The sequence below is a fragment of the Poecile atricapillus genome, chromosome 1 (genome assembly GCF_030490865.1).
Source record: "Poecile atricapillus isolate bPoeAtr1 chromosome 1, bPoeAtr1.hap1, whole genome shotgun sequence".
In the NCBI taxonomy this organism is placed as follows: Eukaryota; Metazoa; Chordata; class Aves; order Passeriformes; family Paridae; genus Poecile; species Poecile atricapillus.
Window position 1 is genome coordinate 171,725,122 of NC_081249.1, and position 21,803 is coordinate 171,746,924.

A 21,803-nucleotide genomic window follows, 5' to 3' on the forward strand; every position below is an offset into this window, starting at 1 on the left:
CAGACGAGGCAAATCTTAGCAAGGTTTAGCGTGGCCCGCTCTGGCAGCCTCGGGGACGCACCTGAACCCCTGACCTCCCTCAGAGCATCCAGGCGGGCGCTGCCCCGCTCCCGGGGAGGGATGTCGCCATGCGGGGGGGGCGGTGGGAGAGAAGGGCGCGCGGGCGCTTGTGGGAGAAGGGGGGCCCCGCCATGTCAGGCGGGGCAGGAGGGAAGGAGGGAGGGGAGCGCGGGGCGGGACAGGGGCGGCGGCCGCAGCCGCAGCAGCAGCAGCCGGGGCGGTGGTGGCGGCTGCCGGCAGCTGTCAGCGCCGCTCCGCCGGCGCCGACCACCGCGGCCCTGCTAGCGCCTTGCGGGAAGCACTGGGTGCGCCGTGGTGCTGACTCGCTTCTGTTTCGCCTTCCCTCCCTCTCTCCGGTCCTCTTTCCCCCCCTCCCCCCAAAAAAACCCTTTTCCTTCCTCCCTTTCGCCCGCCTATCGCTGACATCCTCCTCCGGCCGCCTCCCCGCCCCGGGCTGCGCGGCCCCCGCCGCCCCAGCGAGCGCTGCGCACATCGCCCGAGCTGCAGCACCGAGCGGTGAGCGGGGGGAGCCGCCCGGGCCGGGGCCGGCGGGCCGGGACCCGGGGTGTGTGTATCTGGGTGTGGGTGCGTGGCGTGTTCAGTTCCTCTCCCTTTTTATCCGCCGCTGCGCAAATAACAAAAGGCTGCGCGGGCCGCCCGGTCCCCCCGCAGCGCCGCCGCTGACAGCCGGCCCCGTCCTTCCCGGCGCCCAGGGCGGGGTGGGTTTTTGGGGAGGCTGTTTTTGGGCGTTTTGTCAGTTGCGCTCAGCGCTCGGCCGCGGGCAGGGGTACGTGCCTCGGGATGGGGATCGGCTCGGCTTTGTCCCCGTTTCCTCTCCCGGCTCCCCTCGGTGCTGCGGCGGGCGCCGCCCTGGGAGGCAGCGGGCAGAGCGGGCTGAGGAGGCTTCGGCCTGCGGCTCCGGGCGTGCGGCGCTTTGTCTGCGCTCCCCCCGGCTGCGGGGCTGTGCCGCTGCCAGCTCGGAACTGGTGGAAGGCGAGGCGAGGACAGGTCTTCTTTGGGCTTTGTACATAGTGACCGGATTTATACATTGTAGGTCACCTGCCGTGCTGTAGTCGGAGGTAGATTCATAGACTTAGGTCTTGCCCGGATTTCTACACCTCCAAAATAAGGAAAGCATTGGTTAGAAACACGTTAGTCTAGCAAAAATACATTGATTTAATAGATAATTAACTGTATCTTTAAAGCAGAGATTGATTAGAAAGACACTTTAAAACCTTACTCATTTTGTTGTCGTCTTTCTGTTATTTCTAAGTAACTAGATGCCAGATTTGTAGATCTGCATAGCAGTTGTATGCAATCAGAAGGAAACTTCTTGACACTTTATTGAATTCTGTGTTCTGGGCATATTGAAGCACATTTTAATGACCAAAGTAGCGTCACCTAATGTAATACTCTTGTGTGGTTTTTTGAAGGCAGCTAGATCAATGATGGTGCTCTTACTCCTTTTTTTCTTTTCATGTTAGTGATTTCCATTAGTAGATACAATGTAGAAGTAGTATCAGTACTCAAAATACTTGTCATGAAGTCAGAATACAGACTTAGAAGATAAAACCAGCTAGGAAAAAGCGAAAGTCTGTTTTTGTAGTTTGCTTTGAACAGCAAAATTGTGAGCCAGTGTCATTCATATAGTATGCTTTCATGTTTACACATAAAAACACAAGAAACTAAAACAGTTAAAATTAATTTTAGCTGTTTTGTGCCTGGCAGAAGGCTTAACAACAATTAGTCTGCAAAGTAATTGTCTCTTTCACTTCCACTTTTGCATTCGTCCATCACTTAGGTAGGAAACTTGTGCACAAAGGGTGTCCACTGGAAGCTAAAAGGAATCTTAGAGATTTCAGACAGCTTAGCATTTTGATAAAAAAAAGCCCAACAGAGCTGAAAGCAACACCTTTTAGAATGCACAGTTGATTTAAAACTCCTTTGGAAAATAGCTTTATTTTAATTGAGTAGGAATTCCAAAGCTTCAGTGAAACATGATAGAGGATGTTATAACTCTAGAGTTACAGATACAATTGGAAATTACACATTCAGCGTTTACTGGCAGCAGGAAGAAAGCTGATCCATTTGGTGAGGCTGAGCAGAAGACCTTGTAAGTCACTTGCACAATTATTTTTGTGACCACATGGTTTAGCAGGACCTTTTCCATGAAATTAGAACAGCTATGGAGAGCTCTGGCAGTTCCATTTAGGTAGACATTTCACATAATGCAAAAGCATATGGGTAAATGCAGGGAATTTAAATTGTCTGTTCCTGAAACTTGCTCATCAATGCAGTATCACTTCTGCATTGTGTTGCAGTCAAAGTTTGGCAGCCTTCGTGTTTCTGAAGGATGATGATGGAGTTGGACAATTCTGGTAATCAGAAATTCTAGCAGCAATTTGCTCACAGATTCCCTTTACTTGCTACCATATATAACTAAAAAAGAGACTGAAGTTGCCCCCAAAAGGTCCTGTGAAATAGCTTCATGAATTGTCAGATTCCTATGATATGGTTAGTAATGCCTTATTAATGGAAATTGACTCTTTTAAAAGGTCTGTGTTTGACAACAGAGAAATCACACACATAATTTTTAGTTAAATATGCAGGAGAACCAAACACAATCCGAATGTTTTTGACATAGAGCAAAATAGACTGCATAGATGTTTAAGGCACATGAGGACAATTGCTGTTTCCTGTGTTTGATGGAGAACTTGCCATGCTAATGTCAGAAACCTCTCACTCGTGTGCTGCTCATGCAGTGCACATATCTCTCCCTGTGTATCTTTTTCTGTATGCACACATACCTACATATGTCTCTTATTTAATTGGGAGTTTGGGGAAATACTGTAGCCTTATATTCAGTTTTGAGTCCATTTAATGCAGCTTCTGTTTCTCTTGAAATGTGGGCTTGTGCAGTTAGTTACTCTTTCATCTCTTCTGTTTGACTTCTCTGGCAGACATGCAGTTGGATTTACTTTGGGTTTAATAGCATCTCTCCAGCTGCATAGCTCATGATTATTTTAAAACTCAATTCAGTGTACAAATACTTGTAAAATAAAGCAGTGAAAAATACAGAATTTTTGGGTAAATTAATCAATAAGCAAAGTGTACTTTTATATTCAGTGTTGAAGAGCAGAGTAGCAGATAGTGATGGGGACAAGCATGCTAGGTCTAGTTAAATTAACATCCTTTGTAGTCAGCCTCCAGGATGTTGTTCAGGATGACACAACTGTTGTAAAAATGGATGAATTCCATCATCATTGCAATAAAGTGGGTAGCCACAGGCTTTCTCTTAATTCAACCTTCATAATATTTCATGGTTCCAAAGTATTTTTAATTGTTTTACAAGAACACAGTATTTACCTTGACCAAAGTTTAGAAAAACATTTCTTTTTAATGTTAGCTCTGATTTTCCTTCATGCAAAAGCGTGACGAACCTGATGTCTAAGACATATTTACTGTAACCAAGTACTAGTCAGAGACACCTTGTTCACTCTAAAAAGAATCCTATTTGACTTCAAAATAGAACTGGTTGTAGTAGTTATCCTGAGTCAGAGTCAGCTTCAGGTGTTTTTGAGGTAATAAAGTCTTCCCAGTATTTTGTTTAGTAAAACATTTTCCTTTCTGAAAGTAGGATGTAGAATAAAATATGGTTCCTTTGAAAAGTTACTAAATAAATGCCTGACTAGAAAAAGGTGCCCTTTTTCTGACTTGGATTTGCTGAGATATTTGTTGTCGTCATCTTCCGGGATTTAAATTGGGCACTTCGTAACGAGGATTAGAGCCAGAATTGCAGATGCTTTCAGTGATACAGGAATTACTTCCAGAGGGTTTTATGTGAGGTGTTTTGTAGTCATCAGGCATGAGATTACACTAAACATGGGGCTTTTTTGTGCTAGACAATTAACATACTTAATCATAAGAGGCCATGCTGAAAGGGCAAGCATGAGGACTGAAGGGTGTATGTATGCTTCTAGTACCCATAATATATCTGGGAATGTGAACAAAGGATGAACACCAAAGCACAGTTAACATTAGAGATGCTAATTTCTTTAAATGTATAAAGACAATCTCTGATAGTTGACAGTTTCTTCAGATTCAGTCATCTAAGAAAGCAGATGCAAGTAATAGTATCTCTGTGTTGATTTAATCAGTTTGTTTCTTTGAATGTAGCTTATCTCCCAGGGATGCTGCTATTTAACTGCAGTCAAAAACAATCTTTACTCTGGAAGTTGTATTTTGGCATTTGGCATGTATGTGGAATTAAAATGAGTTTAGTTTGTCAAATAATTACTGTTGGTTGTGCTTCTTGTTCAAAATGAAGAAGCATGGGATCATGCCATCTAATATTTCCAATGTACTTTCGCTGTGTTGTCTGTTCAAATAGACATATTTTGTACATGGTTTCTCAATATCAAGTCTTCCTTACAAGTGAAAACAGTAAATATCTTTTGTGCTTAGACTTAAAAGAGAGCAGTTTCATATTTTGATTATTTTGTAAATACCCGCCATGAACCCAGTTCATCATGTTTAGATTTTTTCTGGGATTATGTCAGAAACATAGCTGATTTCATTAAATTTTAAAGTGACTGGAACAAAGGATGTCACCAATCTGATGGGTAGTACTGGCTTCCTTACATATCTGTATGGTTGGGATGGTAGCTAATTATATTACATTTACTATGTGATGTACCCCAGCAAAACAGTTTGAAAAGTTAACGCTGCACTTATTAATGTTCAGAAGTTCAGGAAATATCTGACATAAATCAACTTTCTGATACTACTTAAAAAGTTACAGGTACAAGTTAGTCTTTTTAAAAGATAATACATATATTTTCAGGATTACTAGAATTGCTAATTCAAGAATTGTTATCTTCATTCTTATCTGTGTTTGTATGTAGTACTTAAGTATTTAATGTTAACAAAAAATTAAGATTACTGGCAGTGTGCTATGATTTGAACTTGTGTGCTGCTCCACAGTGCTGAGGGTGGTGGTTTTAAGTTTCGTAAAGGATTGCAGTAACTGCATTCCTGCACTGTATCTTGAATTTGCTCCTTCCAGCTGACAGTAGCTGATTGATTTGCAAACCATGTCATACAGAATAGGGACTGGCAGGGAGGAGCAGGGTGTGTATTGGTCCGGTTCTGCTGCTTTATTTTCGTTTTCTGAATAGAATATTGTTTTAAGATTAAGTGCTTTTATGGATGTTCCTTTATCAAACATTGTCAGCCTGAATAGTGTGGGAAAGCCACAGTTGTGTGTTTCTCTTCTGGCTCGAGCAGCTTTCATTTCAGAGAGGCTGCTGTTACTCTGTCATCCCTCCTGTCTTTGTCAGGAGTGGATTTTAGTATAGCCCAAACTTTAATGTTTCATTTCTTCATGTGCTTAAATTGGATGTTCCACCCTGCTCTCCCCCAGCTCCCAATCACATTTAGTGTGTGTTTAAAGGGAGAAGGGTTGAAGTAAGAAGTGGATTCATCTCTCCCCCACAGTGGCAGAGTTAGTCAGATTAATGCAACTCTAGTGGGATGATAATCTGTGAGGACATAGGGGAGGTTGTCATTTTGAGCTAGGAGGGGGACTACAACCTCCCATAATGTTTTTGTTAGCAGAATAGGAATATATAATTGATCTCTGAGGATGTGGATAAAATGTTCTTCCATCTCAGTGCTGGTTTATGTAGTTCCACAGTCCTGCTGCTTGTTCCCTGTCCTCATTCTATCAGCACAGCTTGCTGTATGGCAGCCTGGGGAAAGAAGTATATTTTGGTTGTGTTTATGGCCTGAGCCTTTTTTCTTTTCTGTCCACTCACCTCTGATGGAAAAATAATCCAGTAAAAGGCACATAGCTGTATTTTGATTTATTATGGACAGGGATGTGAATGAAATGAGTGGCTGGATGAGGAGCATCACCAGGTTATTATGTCTAGCCATAGCCTCAGTGAGTGAAAGCGCATGGTCTGGTGTTTGCAGGAAGCCAGACCAGAAGATTCAGTGGCTGTTTCTGTCTCTAAATTCCTCTGAACATAGAAGGCAGTAATGTGTGGAAAATAAAAGAATGTGCTATTGTTTATATTTACCATTTCCCTGGATGTAGTGCCCAATTCAGTATAGTAGCGTTCAATATAATAAATATTACTGTATTGAAACACAGTGGGATGCAGAGTCATGATGTTTGGCAGCATGTTAGCTTACAGGATAGTGACCTAGAGCTCTTACTACAGGTATAAGGGAATGAATCCTCACAAAGACAAGTTAATTTTGAGGAATGATGTATTTTGGGAAGATTAGGTGTGTGAACCTGAGGACTATGCCTGTGGTAAAGCAGAATTGTTTTTAACAGAGATGATGTAATAAAGCTGCTTCATAAGATCCTGGTCTGGGAGCATTCTGGAACACATGATACTGGTCCTTGGTTGGTACTCCCAAGGGCTTAAGAAATCGTACAGAGATGATATGTAATGTTTTCTTATGGTACTTACAGGTGTCACAGCCAGATGTCCTAATTTTTAAAGAATTTGTTATTCATTCTGTACCTTTTGAAAAGGCAAGAGGCACCACAGGGTGACTTTGTATCAGTAATTTGCTATTACTTAAATACATTTCCTTTCCATGGTTTAGAAAACGGGTAAAAGTAAATTAATGAATCAATTACTTTGTGTTTAAGTACTTTTTTTTCAGTTAGTATCAATTTGTCTCCCAGGATTTTTAAGTAAAAATCATATCCTATATGTTAATTTTAGCACACACTTAAAATATTGCTGTTGGAATACGTTGTTTAACAAAAGAAAAAATTCTTGGGTTTGGAATTTTTGCTGAATGATGGTCAAGAGCAAAGATGCACAACCCATTTTTGAAAGCAGCAGTTGGTGGGGTTTGAATTACAGTGACTGCTTGTACTCTGTGTGGCCATTGACTCTTGATCCACACCCATTTGTTAGGATAACAAATAGCTTGAAAATATGCTTGCTGACTTCTGTTTTTTCTTTTCCTTTTTTGTCTTGCAGCCTGTAGTCTGGCTGCACATGGAGCAGTGCTTGCAAGCACATGATACAGTGCTTTTAATGGCATGGTTGTTTTGGGAGGCCACTGTTCTGCCATCCTCGGGAGCAGGATGCTTTCAAAACAGATTATCCAAGATGGTTTAAAAAATAATATTCAAATGAAACTTCCAGCTTCTGTGTTTATTTTCCAGTTAGTATGTGCTCTTGTTCTATGTCAGTCCACCAGAAGAGCTGTGTCCTGCAGGGTGGTGGCAGCTGTCACGTGAGTGGTGTAAGCGCAGTGAGGATTTCAGGAGTCCCAAAGGGACACTCCATGCCCAGCACTGGCTAAGATTAATCAGGAATGTGAAAGGTCACTGGAGAAGGGCTTGGAACTATGGTTTGGTCCTCAGGTGTGAGTGCACAGAATGTTAAGGTGCCTTTATGAAGTGTTGGGTTAGGACCTGCTCTACTGCTTAGCACCTCCTGACCCAAGAGAGTTCAGAACATCAGAGTAAGGCCCCCAGATTATGGAGTACTTAACAAGGAAATTATTTCCAACCTTACAGCTAAGTCAGCTTTCTGCAGCTGTACAAAGAAACAGTGAGTGATATGCAGTGGTTTTTCTAGCTGGTTGTATAATTTTCTGTGCTTTCTATGAACTTAAATATGTAATTATAAAAAAATTATTCTCATAACTGGTAGTTGCCATTGAAAGTATTGATTTTGACACAATATTGAATGGGTTAGCATTAATTCTTTCTCAATATTAAGGATTATGCCTAAAGAGTTTAATTGTGAAACTTTTTCTGTAGTCTTTTTGCAAGAACTGGGCTATTGGTTTTGCATTTCTTTTTTTTTTTTCTTTTTTTCATTATTGGAAGGATAAGCTGGAGGAAGATGTTTTCCCTAAAGCTTGAAGGAAGACTCTGCAGTTCGTGCATTTTAATATAAACTATTAAATAGCTTCAAAACCCAGTGTAAGGATTTACTAAACCTAAAGGCTGCTGTGTGCTGAAACACTGTTAGTGGATGTTCCTTTTATGTCTGCAGAAGAAATTGCTCTTTTTTCTTGTTTCAGTCTAAATAATCCATCTCTTCAATGTCATCAAGCATGTAAGAGCATTGGTAGTCAGTACTCACAGTAAATTGTTAGCAGTTTCCCGTATGGGTCCAATGACATGAGGCAAGCTGTGGCCTTCTCTGCCCTTCCTGAATGCATTTTCTAGATGTTTATGGGTATGCTATAAAAAGTAGATTTGGTTAAGATAATAGATCTGATGTTAGTAAGTGGAAGCTGATAGAGTTTTTAATGTGTTTTGGAAGACTGATTTGATGGGAACATTACTGTTCTTCTACCTAAGTGCTATTTAGAGATTAGATAAATAGATAACATAAATGGATGCTTACTTTGATTAGTCAATAAAGCAGTTCTTCTACAGAAATAACAATGCAAAATGAAAGAACTATAGTCAAGCTGAAAAAATGTTTTGTCTACACTATTGACAGCTACAAACTGCAAGACAGGTAACTTTTGATGTTGATGTATTTCCCGTACCCTAACCCTATTCCATTCCCAAAGTTTCTCACACCATCAAGAACCGGCCTTATCAAGACATTTATCAAAATTCATTGAAGACCTGGTTGCACAAGGTAACCAGTCCAGGAAGAGCCAAGTGCCATTTTCACACAGAAGTCAATGTAGGTTCTTGGAATATTGAGGGGGAAAACTCTGGAATTTGATAGTGATGATTGATCTGTTACTCAAACTTTCTTGACAGTATTTATTTAAAAAAACAGTCAAAATTTCTTTTCAATCCACTTAAAGTAGATAATTTATGAAGCATGTCTTTGTAACTACAAAATACTAAATTACAATACAATTTTTGAACAATTAGCCTTGATTTTTCCTGTTGTATCTTTAATTCTTGTGATAAAACTTTTTAATTATTAATGGTAATTATAACTACTTTTTAAGTCTTTACACCTCTGCCTTCTTATGCATTTAAGTAAATTTATTCTGTCTTTATGTAACTGCTCTTAATACACTCATGATCATTTTAATAAGTGATCCAGTGAGGTGGCTTTGTTGTCCTCTGCAGAAGGCAAATCTCCTGTGGCCTAAACTGATGTGTTGTGTCAGTGTTTTAGGGAAAGCAAAAAGCTCTCCTTTCTCAAGATCCATTGGTGGCTTCTTGGAAGTGTTTATTAATACTCACAGGAGCTAAGGAAGTGCTTGCTTTGAAGGAGACCAACAGACGCTGCTTCTGTTGACACAAGAGTGGTACAGAAGGGAGACAACTCCCTTGCTCCAAGGGGTAGGAGACTCTGAGATTTGCAGTCTGTCTGCCTTCAGAGATTCCATGGACATAACTAAAATTAAAAAACATCAGCATTAGACTTGGCCCAGCACTACCAAACAGGGGACGAGGGTGGTGTTCAGTTTTATTATTCTGGAAAAGAATAGGGTTTGGATCTTGCTACATGGCTGTTTCAGATTTTGAGTAAGGAAGTTACTTACCACCAGCATGTAACAGGTGATAGCAGCCTCGACTAACAACGAGTTTATAAGCTGTACCTTCTTAAAGTCTGGCTTTTAGTGTAGCTGCTCTGGGCTCCTGACTGGGTCTGTGGAGCTGCCTTAGACACACACTGCCTGTCAGATTTCTTTTGCACTTCAGCTTTGACAAAGAATAACCTTTGATGTGATACCAAATGCACAGAACGGTCTTAATACCCATCCAGTTTCATTTGAAATCTGAGCTATTAGAAGTGCTTAGGAATGTATACAGAGAATGAATTTTTCTCTTCCATGCTTGTAGTAAGTCCAGACCGATTGTAGTATGTAATACTTCTCAGAGAATCTACAGTGATTTTAGGATATGTTGCTATTCTGTGTTTCAGTCACTATATTTTTAGGCCTTCAGAAAGGTTTAATGCAGTTGCTGAGATATGCAAGTAAGAGGATACTTTCCCTTGATTCCTTTCACACAAATAATTGGAATATGCATAATAATGTGTAGGGCAAGATGGGATTTGGCCCGCAGCATTATGGAATTCCAGATATGTTTGAGTCTAAAAGAGATTTTGGAATTAGATGGGCAGGTCATCTGAATTGTCTGCAGTTAAAAGGATACAGATCTGCTGTATCATGATAATTGAAATGCTAGCTAGTAGCCAGTGTTTATTCAGTGCAGTACGGTCAAGGGATTGACACCATAATCTTTTCTTTAAGAGGAAGAATAATCCGTGTAGTTAAAGAATGCTTTAATGTCACTGGATACTTTTATGCTGTATACAGATTTTAAACTCAACTGTTTCAGCAAGAAGTAATAATTTTTGTGAAAATAGTTCGCTTGCTACAGAAGAAAGAAGGCTGAGGGCTGAAATAAGTCTCAAGGCAATTTTCCCAGTTGTCTTTGAAATATGCAAAACTATTTTTTTCAGAATAGTACTAAATTTATTGCGTTTAAGAATTCAGGTATGATTGCTAAGAAAGTGTTCATTCTGTAGCACACTACAGAAATCTAAATCAAAGGACTCTGCAGCAGAGCAAATCTTCATAGCTTGTACTTTCTCAGCAGTGCAAATCATCTTAGCTTGTGCTTTCTCAAAGAGAATTGCCAGCATCACCCTTGCTAAGGGTTTTATAGGAGCTATTTTTGCTATAATCTCTTTTTTATAGAAAATATGGTTTGTTAGTCTGCGTTTCTCCGTAATAATTTTTTCATCTTCCAAAGAATCTGAAGATTTCCCCTGAAAGATATGATTTTAAATTTTTTTAATAACAGGCTCCAAGATGAAAAGATTCCCAGATTTATCAAGGTAGATGTACGGTGGCTGTGTTCTTCAGCTAAACAAGTACATAATCCTCTTCACTTAAACATAGTTTAATACAGTGCATGGGCTTATAGGTAGCCATTGGGGTTTCCTGGAGGCTGACAGGGTGTTTTTCAGAGTGGATGCTGCTGTGATGCAGGGCTGGAACGTGAGGCCACACAGCCTCTTCCCACTGCTCCATGTGGAGAGTAGGCTGCTCCTGGCAGTTGTAAGAGAAAAGCAACAGCCTTGTTGGAGATGTGGAAATTTCTGCCAGTATTCAAGGGTTTTTTGTGTTTTACTCCTTTTAGTCAATCCTTTTAGTTCTTATTATTTGCTTATTATTAATGTCCTTTGCATTTCTTCAGAAACCTCTGGGCTTGCCTTTAGAAATGCCAAAACTGCAAAGGTTGTTTGTCCAGTTTACTTATCAACGCAGACATGTTGTGATGTTAAGGCTGTAGGTCAAATCCCAAATGTGATTCTGAGCTTTTCTTGGGGTATGTGCCCTTGACATTAAAGGACTACAAATGTCCTTTTTATGGTATTTACCTGGCCTGGCATACACTGACTTTAAACCGAGTGGTAGGGCAGACTTCTACATTCTGGACTAGCTCTAAATTGAAGGCTGCCAGGGGGAACACAGTTGGTTTTTTTTAAATTCAGATGCTTACTAGCTGGAAATTGGTAGAAAAAGTGACTCCCCTTGGAGGGGGGGAGTTTCTCTTTAGCTTAATATTGGTTGCTGGGTCATGTGCAGCTCCATCCTCTTACCTGCTTCTGGTCAGTGATTTACAGCCTCCAGTATGTGCTGCCAATTGTCCACGCCGAGTTATTTTTAAGGTAGCTCGTGTGGCTGTGTGGTGGATGCTGAAGGTGCTTTCTGAGCTCACACGTTTGGAAACCCGAGGCAGTGCAGAGGTGCAGCAGCGTTCTGTTTTTAGAACTGGGTCAGTGAGTGTGCCTTAAGTCTGACCTCCACCAGGACACTGTTTGCAGGTGCAGTTCTAGATTTTCTATTCTATGTCGATTCAAATATAGATGATGAGAAGAGTGATGACTAGCAAAGGCAGGAAAGCTGCAGTCCTGAATATGTCAAGAGGGGAAAAAAGCTACTTTCCTCTGGGAGTTTAGAGACCATGTAATGGAAAAAAATTCCGAAGTATAAGGGATAATTTTCCGAAGTAAAAGGAAGGGAAATCAAACAAAAAGGGAAGGGTTATAAATATTCCTTATGGGAATATGACTTGTGACAACAGAAATAGTTTGACAGGTAAAGAGAATTTTAACATCTTAAATTTGAAAAAACAACAGGTAATGATTGTTCTTTCAAACTTGGAGATTCTGACTGAAAACCATAACAGCAATATAGACGAAATTGAGTGTTTGTTATCTGACTTTTACAAATACCTTTCTCAGCGTATGAAAGGCATCCGTGAGTGATTCATCCTTGTCATTTCTGCAGTCGCTGAGCTGCCTGCAGGAGGGGCGCGGCTAATGCAGCGTTTGACACACTACTCAGTCCTTCCCAAACTGTTTTTCATCTCTCGCCTTTGTTGCTCCGTTTCTTTTTGTACTTGGAACAGCCTGTAATGTTTTGAGGATTGTTTGAGAAGGCAGTTTTCCACATTATGAAGATTAGCAGTTAAAGCAGCTCGGAGTATTTGAAGATGGTGCCTTCCATGATGTAATGAGACGTGTTCTTGTTCTGCGCAGGGAATTAATGACTTGTAATTTGCAGCTCATACAAAACTGAAACAAGCACATGGCAGATGTAGGATGCTGAGCCTTGCCATTTAATTAAGGAGGAACTAAGAGTGAAATTAGGGTTAAAAGCCTTGAATGGAATGATTATTGTTAGGAAACAGTGAACTGATAGGTCCCTATTAGAGATACAAAAAGCTCAAATAAGTATAGCTTTCCACCATAACTTTGTAGAATATGCAGTGACAGAGCCCCTAGGTATGGCTTGAGCCAGACTTGTAGCAGCTTTTGCACTTAGGAAGATGATTTTTCATATGCAAACACATTATTATTTAATTTTCAGCTCTGCCTATTAGCTGTAAATTCGGAGAAAAAGTTTGGGGATAATTTGGCTTGACAAAGCAGTTTAGACTTGGGGGTTTTTATAATTAATTTATTTAAAATTGTATTTTGCAACAATAGTGATCAGACACTAAATACATTAAAAATTTATCTTCCAAGCTTTTAGTACTTGAAACCCATTAAATAATAAAAATATCAATACAGAGATGGGTAGTCCTTAGGGATTCATAACAAGGAAGAAAAATTAGAATGGTTTTATTTATTTGTTTTTAGGATCCATGCTAATCCTTAGTCAAGGAAAAAAAAAAGTCTCCTTGGTTTTTTAGAATACAATTCTTCCTTGATAAATTTTCTTATGCAAAGAGGGATTTGTACATGTTTTGACACAAGAATATTTTGAGGTGGTCTGCAGGAAAACAACTCTACTTTAAAAGCAGCTGAGTAGGAAAAGCTCTTTTAAGACATCTTTAAATATAAGCTGAAGGTTTAGGTAGCTGGCTGTGATATGTGTATGTCTGTGGGAGAATTTAGGCACAAATTTGTGATGTCAGCATTACTGGTGTAGTTGGTTTGAAAGTTTTATGAACAACAAAATACTTAAACTGATTAAAGATAACAACCACTTAAGTTGTTTGTATATGATGAGATTATCCCAGTGGTTACATGACTGAAAGGCTTGGCTTTGCTTTCTTTGTGCTTTCTTTGGTTCAGACTCTTGCTATTCTCAGTCCATTTTTTTGTTTTGAGCTTATGTTACAACAGGTTACAGAGGTGGAAGCCTCTTCAGTAGATGTTGCAGAACTTTATGCATTGATCTGTCAAAGTTAACTAATCTTTGTGTGTTTTAAGACAGTGACTTGATTTTTCTAAAAGTTGGAAAGCATTAAGTGACTTTTGTACTTAAGCACAGTCAATATTATCACAAACGAAAGAGACAGATAATATTCATAATTATTATTATATAATAATATATAATAATATAATAATATTCAGACACAAACTTAATATAATAGGTGCATTTCTTAAGCCAGCTAGTGAGTCTGTAGCTCTTGTTACATTGCATATTTTTTTTTCCTCATCCAAAATTCAGTTTTATAAACCTTTGTATGTCTTAATTCTTTGGTTTGTTTTCAATTGTACACTGAGCTAAAAACTAGTATTTGAATCTAGAATTCCTGCCCAGGTAAAATTTGCAGTGCAGTGGAGTGCAGGATAAAACTTACAGGAGCTTAAGAAGCCTTTCCCTACACACTTTTTTTCTGTAGGGAAAATATATAGGAAGAAAGAGTTAACATTTTTTGAGAAGTGACAATAGAAGGGCTGGGTAGGTTTTGTCTCCTTTCCTCTGTGTACATCCTGCATACAAACTTCATTTCTTTGCTTCCTGTGTGGCGTTTGCTGCCTCAGGATATTCAAATCTAATTTACAGAATCACAGAATATGCTGAGTTGGAAGACTCACAGGGATCATTGAATCCAAGTCCTTGTCCTTTACAAAACCATCCCCAGTTATATGAATGTGTATTCAAATGTGGGCTTGTTTGATGAACAGGCAGTGAGCTTCTGTAAAATACATTTTTTTAAAAAATCATGAAAATAGCACTACACCTTCACTTACTACCCTTAAAGGCTATTAGATATTTATTCATTAATTTTGCTCCTACAAAGCATCAGATTTGATAGCAGGACAAATTACATGTTTGTTATCCTCCTGTTTTCTAAATTATTCTCCTAAGATATATATAAAACTCTGAACACCAACTGACACTCCACAAAACTTATCCCAAAAGATTTATTCCTTTCCTGTCAGTAAGATAGATTGGGATTCTAACAGTGTTCACTAGAGGAGACTTGAGAATCCCTCTCCCAGGCTGCAAGGACCTTCAGGTCCATCTGTGTCGTGATGCAGCTTTTGGCTTGGCTCCAGCTCCAGGGTAGTGCAGAGGCAGTGGAAGCTTTTAGCTACATTTGGGTTGGAATGAGGCAGCCAAAAAATCTGGCACACTGGAATGAGACAGGAGCAATGTATTCGTAAAGCAGGTCTGCTGCTGGGGTGGTTTTAGTGTGGTTTGCCCCATCGTGTTTAAACCTGCTTTTCCTCTCTTCAAAAGCTGCTGTGCTGGCTTAGCCATCCTTAGTGCAGCTTCAGTATATTCAGCCAGAACTATGGGCCTGTTAATTTGTCTGTTAATCTATGGATTATTTATCCATAATTTATCTTTATTCATCACTTAGAATTAATTTTATTTCTACTGTGGTGTTTAAAATGTGTAATTCTTTTAAAGATAGCATCTATGCGTGCGTTACATACATGTATGCAAACATCTGCTTTTCATTTTTGCTGTAAAATGACAGAATACTGAAGTATGCAGAAAGAATTGCTGCTATCTCTGTTCACATAAGGAACACAAATAGTCACTTCATTAGATGTCTCTGCTGGTTTTACTTCCTTATAATCAAAGGTTCAGTTCTGTACATTCAGGATGGAAATTGTTAATTGAGGCTGTGAAAGTGTGCCAAGGGTAATTAGGGTTGAGTTGTGTGCTGAAGTTAGCATAATCCATAACAATTTCTTATATAACTGTGTGTTAGAAGCATTTATTTACAAATTTGATCCACATTAAATTGTGGTTCATTTTTCTACACAACTTCAGAGAGTCAATACTTTAAAACTGTCCTTTTAAGCATTCTGGGTCGTAGTTCTCAGGTTATAAATGGGAAATGTGTAAATATCATTCTTCTCATCAGGGCTTCATGGGTTAATTTCTTATACCATGCTAGGTTAGTTGCTTTATACAGATTTATATGTTCCATATTGATTTATTTGTGAAGTTACTGTGTTAAATCTGGGTGCAACCAAGTTCTGGCTTCCCCAAATTCTGTGTTTTCAGAAAATAGATTATTACCAAAAAAACCGATTGTCATCTACAGCTTTTGTTTGGTAACAAGTGGCTGTGCCTTTTGGGTATTGCAGGAGATCATCACAGGGAGGGTAATTTGAGTACATATAAACAGAAAGAGCAGCCTTTTATTTTTAATGTGCAAAAGCATAAGAGCACATCCTTTGGCTGTTGCCATGATGTGCTTATATGCCTGTTCTTACAGCAGTTTTAATTCAAGATTTAAGTGGTTCTAATTTTTTTTGCTTTCTCCTAAAATTAGACTTGCTTTTGTAGTACAAAGTTTTAATACAGATACAATTAATTTATCAATGCTTACTCAGGTGTCTTCACATAGATTGGGTAATTTATTGCTTTTGAAAAATCTTTTGTATTTTATTCTAATTTATACTTCCTGATTTATTTGAAGATTTAAATACCTGAGGTATAGAAGAGTAATTGCTCATGTCTTTACTTTCATTATAGAACATTTTTCTGGTGATGTTTAAAATGGGTCAAATGATTTGTGTGTTTTCTCTTTGCATTTTTACATTGTTAACCTTGTTTGTCACTTCAGTAACAGCATGTGCGATAATTAGAGTGTGTGAGTTTCTAAACTTCCTTGGGTCTTCCTTTGCATTTGGTAGAGGTGTTGACAAACATCCAGAAATTTACTATCTTTAGTGTAATGCATTAGATACTGATAAAATAGCACAGTGAAATGTTTCTTGCTGCAAGGGTTGTACTATACAAACTATGTTTTCCAACGTGAGACAGGTGTTGCATCTTCATCAAAACAGCTGCATCTAGACCTGTAGGCAATTGAATGTCAGTGTGTTAAATGTAGAGTTCAAATAATGAATTAAAGTTGTCCTAGGGGTAGTTGTGATGTTCAAAATACAGAGTGATACGAGCTTTTGTAGTCCTTGGGGAAGGATGAGGCTGGTGTTTCCTTTTTACAGGAAAAAAATGAGTTTTTTCTTGATTGACTGATAACTCTTTCAGAAGGCTGGATGATATTTCTTCAAATTGTTCAAGCTCTATTTTGTGGGTTTTTTTAAGAGAGCTACAAATCAGTGGCATCTGCAAATACCTATATTTATTATAGTCTGTATTATATACACCAGCTACTTTTTTTTTTTTTCACTAACAAGAATCCTGGAGATGCCGCCCTGTTCTTCAGCAATTGCTACAAATTCTAATGCCACAGCATAGTCTGTGGTTCATTATGTGTTGTTTTTTTGTTTATCAATGAGTGTTAATATTAAATCTGGAAATAGAAACTGGAAAACTTGATAATGTTCAAACTCAGGACATAGAACATTGTAAAAGTTGTGCACAAATGTAATTGCATGCTGAATATGCATTTCAGACTTTTTTAATTTATAGAGTTACATGCTTATTTTATTTTTCCTTTTGTATTAACTAGCATACTCTTCCATTTCAGAATGTATGAAAACATGTCCACAATGGTGTATTTAAAGGAAGAGAAGTTGGAGAAGCTTACTCAAGATGAAATCATTGCCAAAACTAAGCAAGTGATTAATGGACTAGAGGCACTGAAGAATGAACACAATTCAATTTTACAGAGCTTACTTGAAACGCTGAAATGTTTGAAGAAAGATGATGAAACTAATCTGGTTGAAGAAAAATCAAACATGATTCGAAAGTCACTGGAAATGCTGGAGCTTGGCCTTAGTGAAGCACAGGTAAAGTGGTAAAATTAAGCATTTCAGACATTTCTCTCCAGATATTTGTAATATACTGGGGTATTTACATTTTTCTTGGATGTTAAGGACAAAAGGTGATGTAATTAATAGAGATAGTTACTGTTCATTGTGCTATGTTACAAAATTAATTATGTGTTCAGTGTTAAAGCACTGAAATTCATGGGCTCCACTTGACATCAGTGAGACAGTAACATTTTCTATTTAGACTTTTCCACATTAGGCATTAGGCAGGTAATGTTGGAGCAGCTCAAGAATTGACCAGTGGCATTTTAACTCTAAATGATGACATAGGAGGGTCTCAAAGAAGCACACATATAATAAATGAATTTGCTGCAGCCTTTGAGCTTTGTTGTAGCCTTAAATTCATGGTTTTATTCCCTTGGCTCAGATTTTGTATTAGTAGCACATGAGGCTCTTAGAGGTTAAGAATCTCCAATGATTATTGAACATTTTACTAAACCAAAATTGAAATTAAAAGCATTTTAAAGATCTGAGTACAGAATCTGAACAACTTTGACTGGTGCATTGAAGAGAGGATTCTGAGCTAATTCCTGTGAACTTAGTCACTGAAGATAAGTGAAAACTTGCATGTTTATTGGGTTGTCAGGACTATGTTACAGTAAACTTTGTTATTTTGTACTAAGTCAAAAACCTGAAACGATGTGATGTGACAGTCATCACTGTAAAATGGCAGAGTGTTTGCAAATGAGTTGAAAATGCCAATGAGTTAGTTCTATATTAATAGGCTTCCTGTTGGTCTGTAGCTGTGCTCAGACTTCTCTTCTGGATTTAGCTATTATTGTGTGGTGATCTGGAAGTTGTGTGCATTGGATCATGGTGAATTGAGAGCGAGAGAATGAAATGCGGGTTATCAGACAGGAGAATGTAGAACCCTGGACAGACTGTCAGGCCTTAGTGTACATACTGTACACACTTCAATGACTTGTATAGGAGGAAAATGCTAGAAGATGCATGGAATAAAACTGTAGTAGTTGAGTTACCTTTAATGGTTGTTTGAAGAAGATGTGCAAATGAACAACTTTTTCAGAGTCCTATGTAGTGTTAGGACTCTGAAAAGCTAGTTGTGATTCTTGGCTCTATTAGGAGACTCAGATGCAGATGTTCCTGCCTTGTTTGCCTCACATGGTACTTTGTGAACTGTGGTGGTGAGGAGCCAAGAAGTCTGCATTTGTTGCCTTTGTTAGGAAGCCAATTGCACTTCAAACTTCTGCTCTCAGGCCTGATAAGGTTACTCTTCCTGAATGATTCGAGTTGTAACAATGTAGTATTTTTTTTTTCTATTTTTTAAATTTAAGATACGGAAATAGATGTTTGTTGTGGCATGCATGTGGGTCTGGTGATGTATTATTTCCATGAAAATGAAAGTAACTTCGCTGAAGAAGTTATCAGACTTTTCTCTCAGTTAATTCTAATGAGTAAGAGTACAAAATACTTTAGTTAGCCATTGTAGCTTGTAGTGTTTGAATACGTTAACCCTATTATCACAATTTTCCTAAATATGCTTTCTCATTATATAAATACCACTGTTTGAATTGACCAAGTAATTAAAAATATTAGAACAATTTTTAATATGTAAATAGGTGCTGAAGTCTGGAGTTTTGGGCTGGTGTTAGGAAATTATACCTGGAGTTTTCCTTACCTGTATAGGAAAAATTAGTTTCTAAAGGCTTAATGAATATTTTGACACCTGGAATTTTATCTAAGGACACCATCTGTTTCACATGAAACACTTAAGTTTTAAACCACTTAAAGATAACTTTGTTTTTAAAAAAAACATGAAATTGAGAAGATGAAATACTAGTAGCTTGGGGATGTCTAACTGATCTAAAAGATTTGTACTCTCACCAGTGGTCTATTCTGGCAAGGTGTGCATCCTGGGACTGCTGCCAGCTGTGCTACATGTGTCAGTGGGAGATTGCATAAACAGTGAAGGGAGAATATCTTCTGCTGGTAGTGTTTGACTTTTACTTCATAAGCTCCTTTTTAGTTTAACTTTACTCAGCAAAAAAACCTCCTGTCCAAGTAAGCTGCTTTTATGGGTGTTCTATTTTTTGTCCTTAATGTGACTATGTTTGAAAGTCTGGACACTCAAGCTTATGATTAGTTATATAAAGTGCATCTATAAATTGTGTGTTCAGTTGCACATTCAGATCTCAGTCGAATAAGTGTCCCTTTGAAGTATTACCATTATGCTGAGGTGTTCATCTTTAGGAGCTATAAGCACGTATACAAATCCGTTTTTTGTCTGGAAGGTGCTAAATTAGAACTCTGTGTTAGTTCTTAGGTTACTTTTGTGATCCTGCAAGTTGAAAGTATTACGGCTCCATTTTATGTTAGTGGAACAAAGATTTCCAGTTCAGTAATCTAGTTCAACTTTCTCATGTATTTTAAGAGTATGTCTAATGTTCGGGGAATTCTGAAACAATTTTAACTTCTGATAGCATCACAGAAAACAATTATTTAGTAAAGAGTTCCTCTAAGTTGGGACTGCAATGAGGGAAGGACATGGACCTGTTGTAGCAAGTCCAAGGGAGACACAGGATGACAATTGGGGCTGGAGTGCCTCTGCTCTGGAGACAGGCTAAGGGAGGTGGAGAAGAGAAGGCTACAGGGAGACCTTAGGGCCCCTTCCAGGGCTAGAAGGAGTTGCAAAAGAGCTGGAGAGGGACTTTTCAAAGATCATGTAGTGATAGGATAAGCAGAATAGCTTCAAACTGAAAGAAAGTAGGTTTGGATTGGATTTAGGAAGAAATTCTTCCCTATGAGGGTGGTGAGGTAGTGGAACAGGTCCCTGAAAGTGTTCAAGGCCAGGTTGGATGGAGCTTTGAGCAACCTGGTCTAGTGCAAGGTGTCCCTGTCCATAGTTGGGGGCTGGAAGGAGATGATCTTAGAGGCCCCTTCCAACACAAATTATTCTGTGATTCTAAATAGTGAAAAAGTTTAGAGCAAAAGTGAGAACCATATCTAAAAATAAGATAAATGGGACTGTTTAACAGATTTCACAGCTGACATATGTTTAAATAATGGAAGCCTTATATATTATGAACAAGACTGCATTCTAGGGGAAGCATGTCATGTGACACATTCTGCTTTTCAGGTAATGATGGCCTTGTCAAATCACTTAAATGCAGTGGAATCAGAGAAGCAGAAATTGCGGGCTCAGGTTCGCCGGCTGTGCCAGGAGAATCAGTGGCTACGGGATGAACTAGCCAATACACAGCAGAAACTACAGAAAAGTGAGCAGTCTGTGGCTCAGCTGGAGGAAGAAAAGAAACATCTAGAATTCATGAATCAATTAAAAAAATACGACGATGATATTTCACCATCAGTAAGTACCTGCATAGTAAAACAGTAAAAAAAGCACCTTACATTTACTGTGTTGTAATCTGCCTGTTTAACAAAAAATCAAAGATACATTTTATTTGTCTCTAACATATATTTGTCATTAAAATACTACCTTGTACTAGTGTCACATAGTTTGCAGAATGATTCTGAAAGCTCATTCTTATTTTAACAGTGTACATATTTTATTGTCTGCAGATAATAAAATACATGAGGAACAAAATCAATAAATACTCACTTAGTATCATGTAAGCTTAAAAAGATGAGGAACTGAACCAAAGCAAAAATAAACTATAAACTTCTGTAAACTCAGCAGTTAAATTAAGTGAGAAATCTAAGCTGTGAGACATTTTAAATACCTAGAGGACTTGGCTTATTTTGACTGCAGAAAAAATACTTAATTTTTGTCTTGTGAAATCAGTGTCTAGCTTCTGTATCTGCTGAGGATTTAAACAAGGATAAGATGTTATTGAATCCCCTTTTAGGAACAACTGCTAGACACTGTGATCATCTGCATGTATTCAAGCCCATTGTGTTACGTATTCTCAGATTCAGAGAGAAATGGACACAACTTTAATTTACAAAAGGCACTTACTACTTAAAAAGACTTCTGATTTATTTGACCTTCTTTTCATAATTTTATTTTGCTTACTTAGATTAGGTGGTGCTGTAGAGAAGGATCTCATTTTGTGTGTTCAGACCTTCTCAGTGGTGTCTTGGAAAGTGCAGTTTTTCATAACTAATTATTTCAGCAATTTTAATGGTTGAAAATGGGTGTGATTTAGTCATGCTTAACTTGACTGCTTGATTAATCCTTTTTAACATATTGTACGTGCTGATAGTTGTTTTGTTTGGTTGCACCCAGAATTTTTCAGTGCTGTTCATGACTTGGTATTTGTAGATGAATTTGCCAGTGAAGCC

General features: G+C 38.5%; 1 protein-coding gene across 8 annotated transcripts in view; it reads left to right on the forward strand.

Annotated features, from left to right (window-relative positions):
• Nucleotides 1-217: 217 nt before the first annotated feature.
• The window catches only part of KLC1 (kinesin light chain 1), a 47,439-nt gene continuing 25,853 nt past the window's right edge, over nt 218-21,803 (forward strand). For 7 of the 8 annotated variants that reach the window (XM_058845487.1, XM_058845509.1, XM_058845471.1 and 4 more), the window contains exons 1-3: nt 218-576; nt 17,237-17,498; nt 20,638-20,868. In XM_058845487.1, the coding sequence (XP_058701470.1) occupies nt 17,238-17,498; nt 20,638-20,868 (492 nt within the window). In that variant the 5' untranslated portion in view covers nt 218-576; nt 17,237. Of the gene's footprint in view, nt 626-17,236; nt 17,499-20,637; nt 20,869-21,803 lie in introns of all 8 variants that reach the window. The other variant, XM_058845480.1, reaches the window with a different exon arrangement.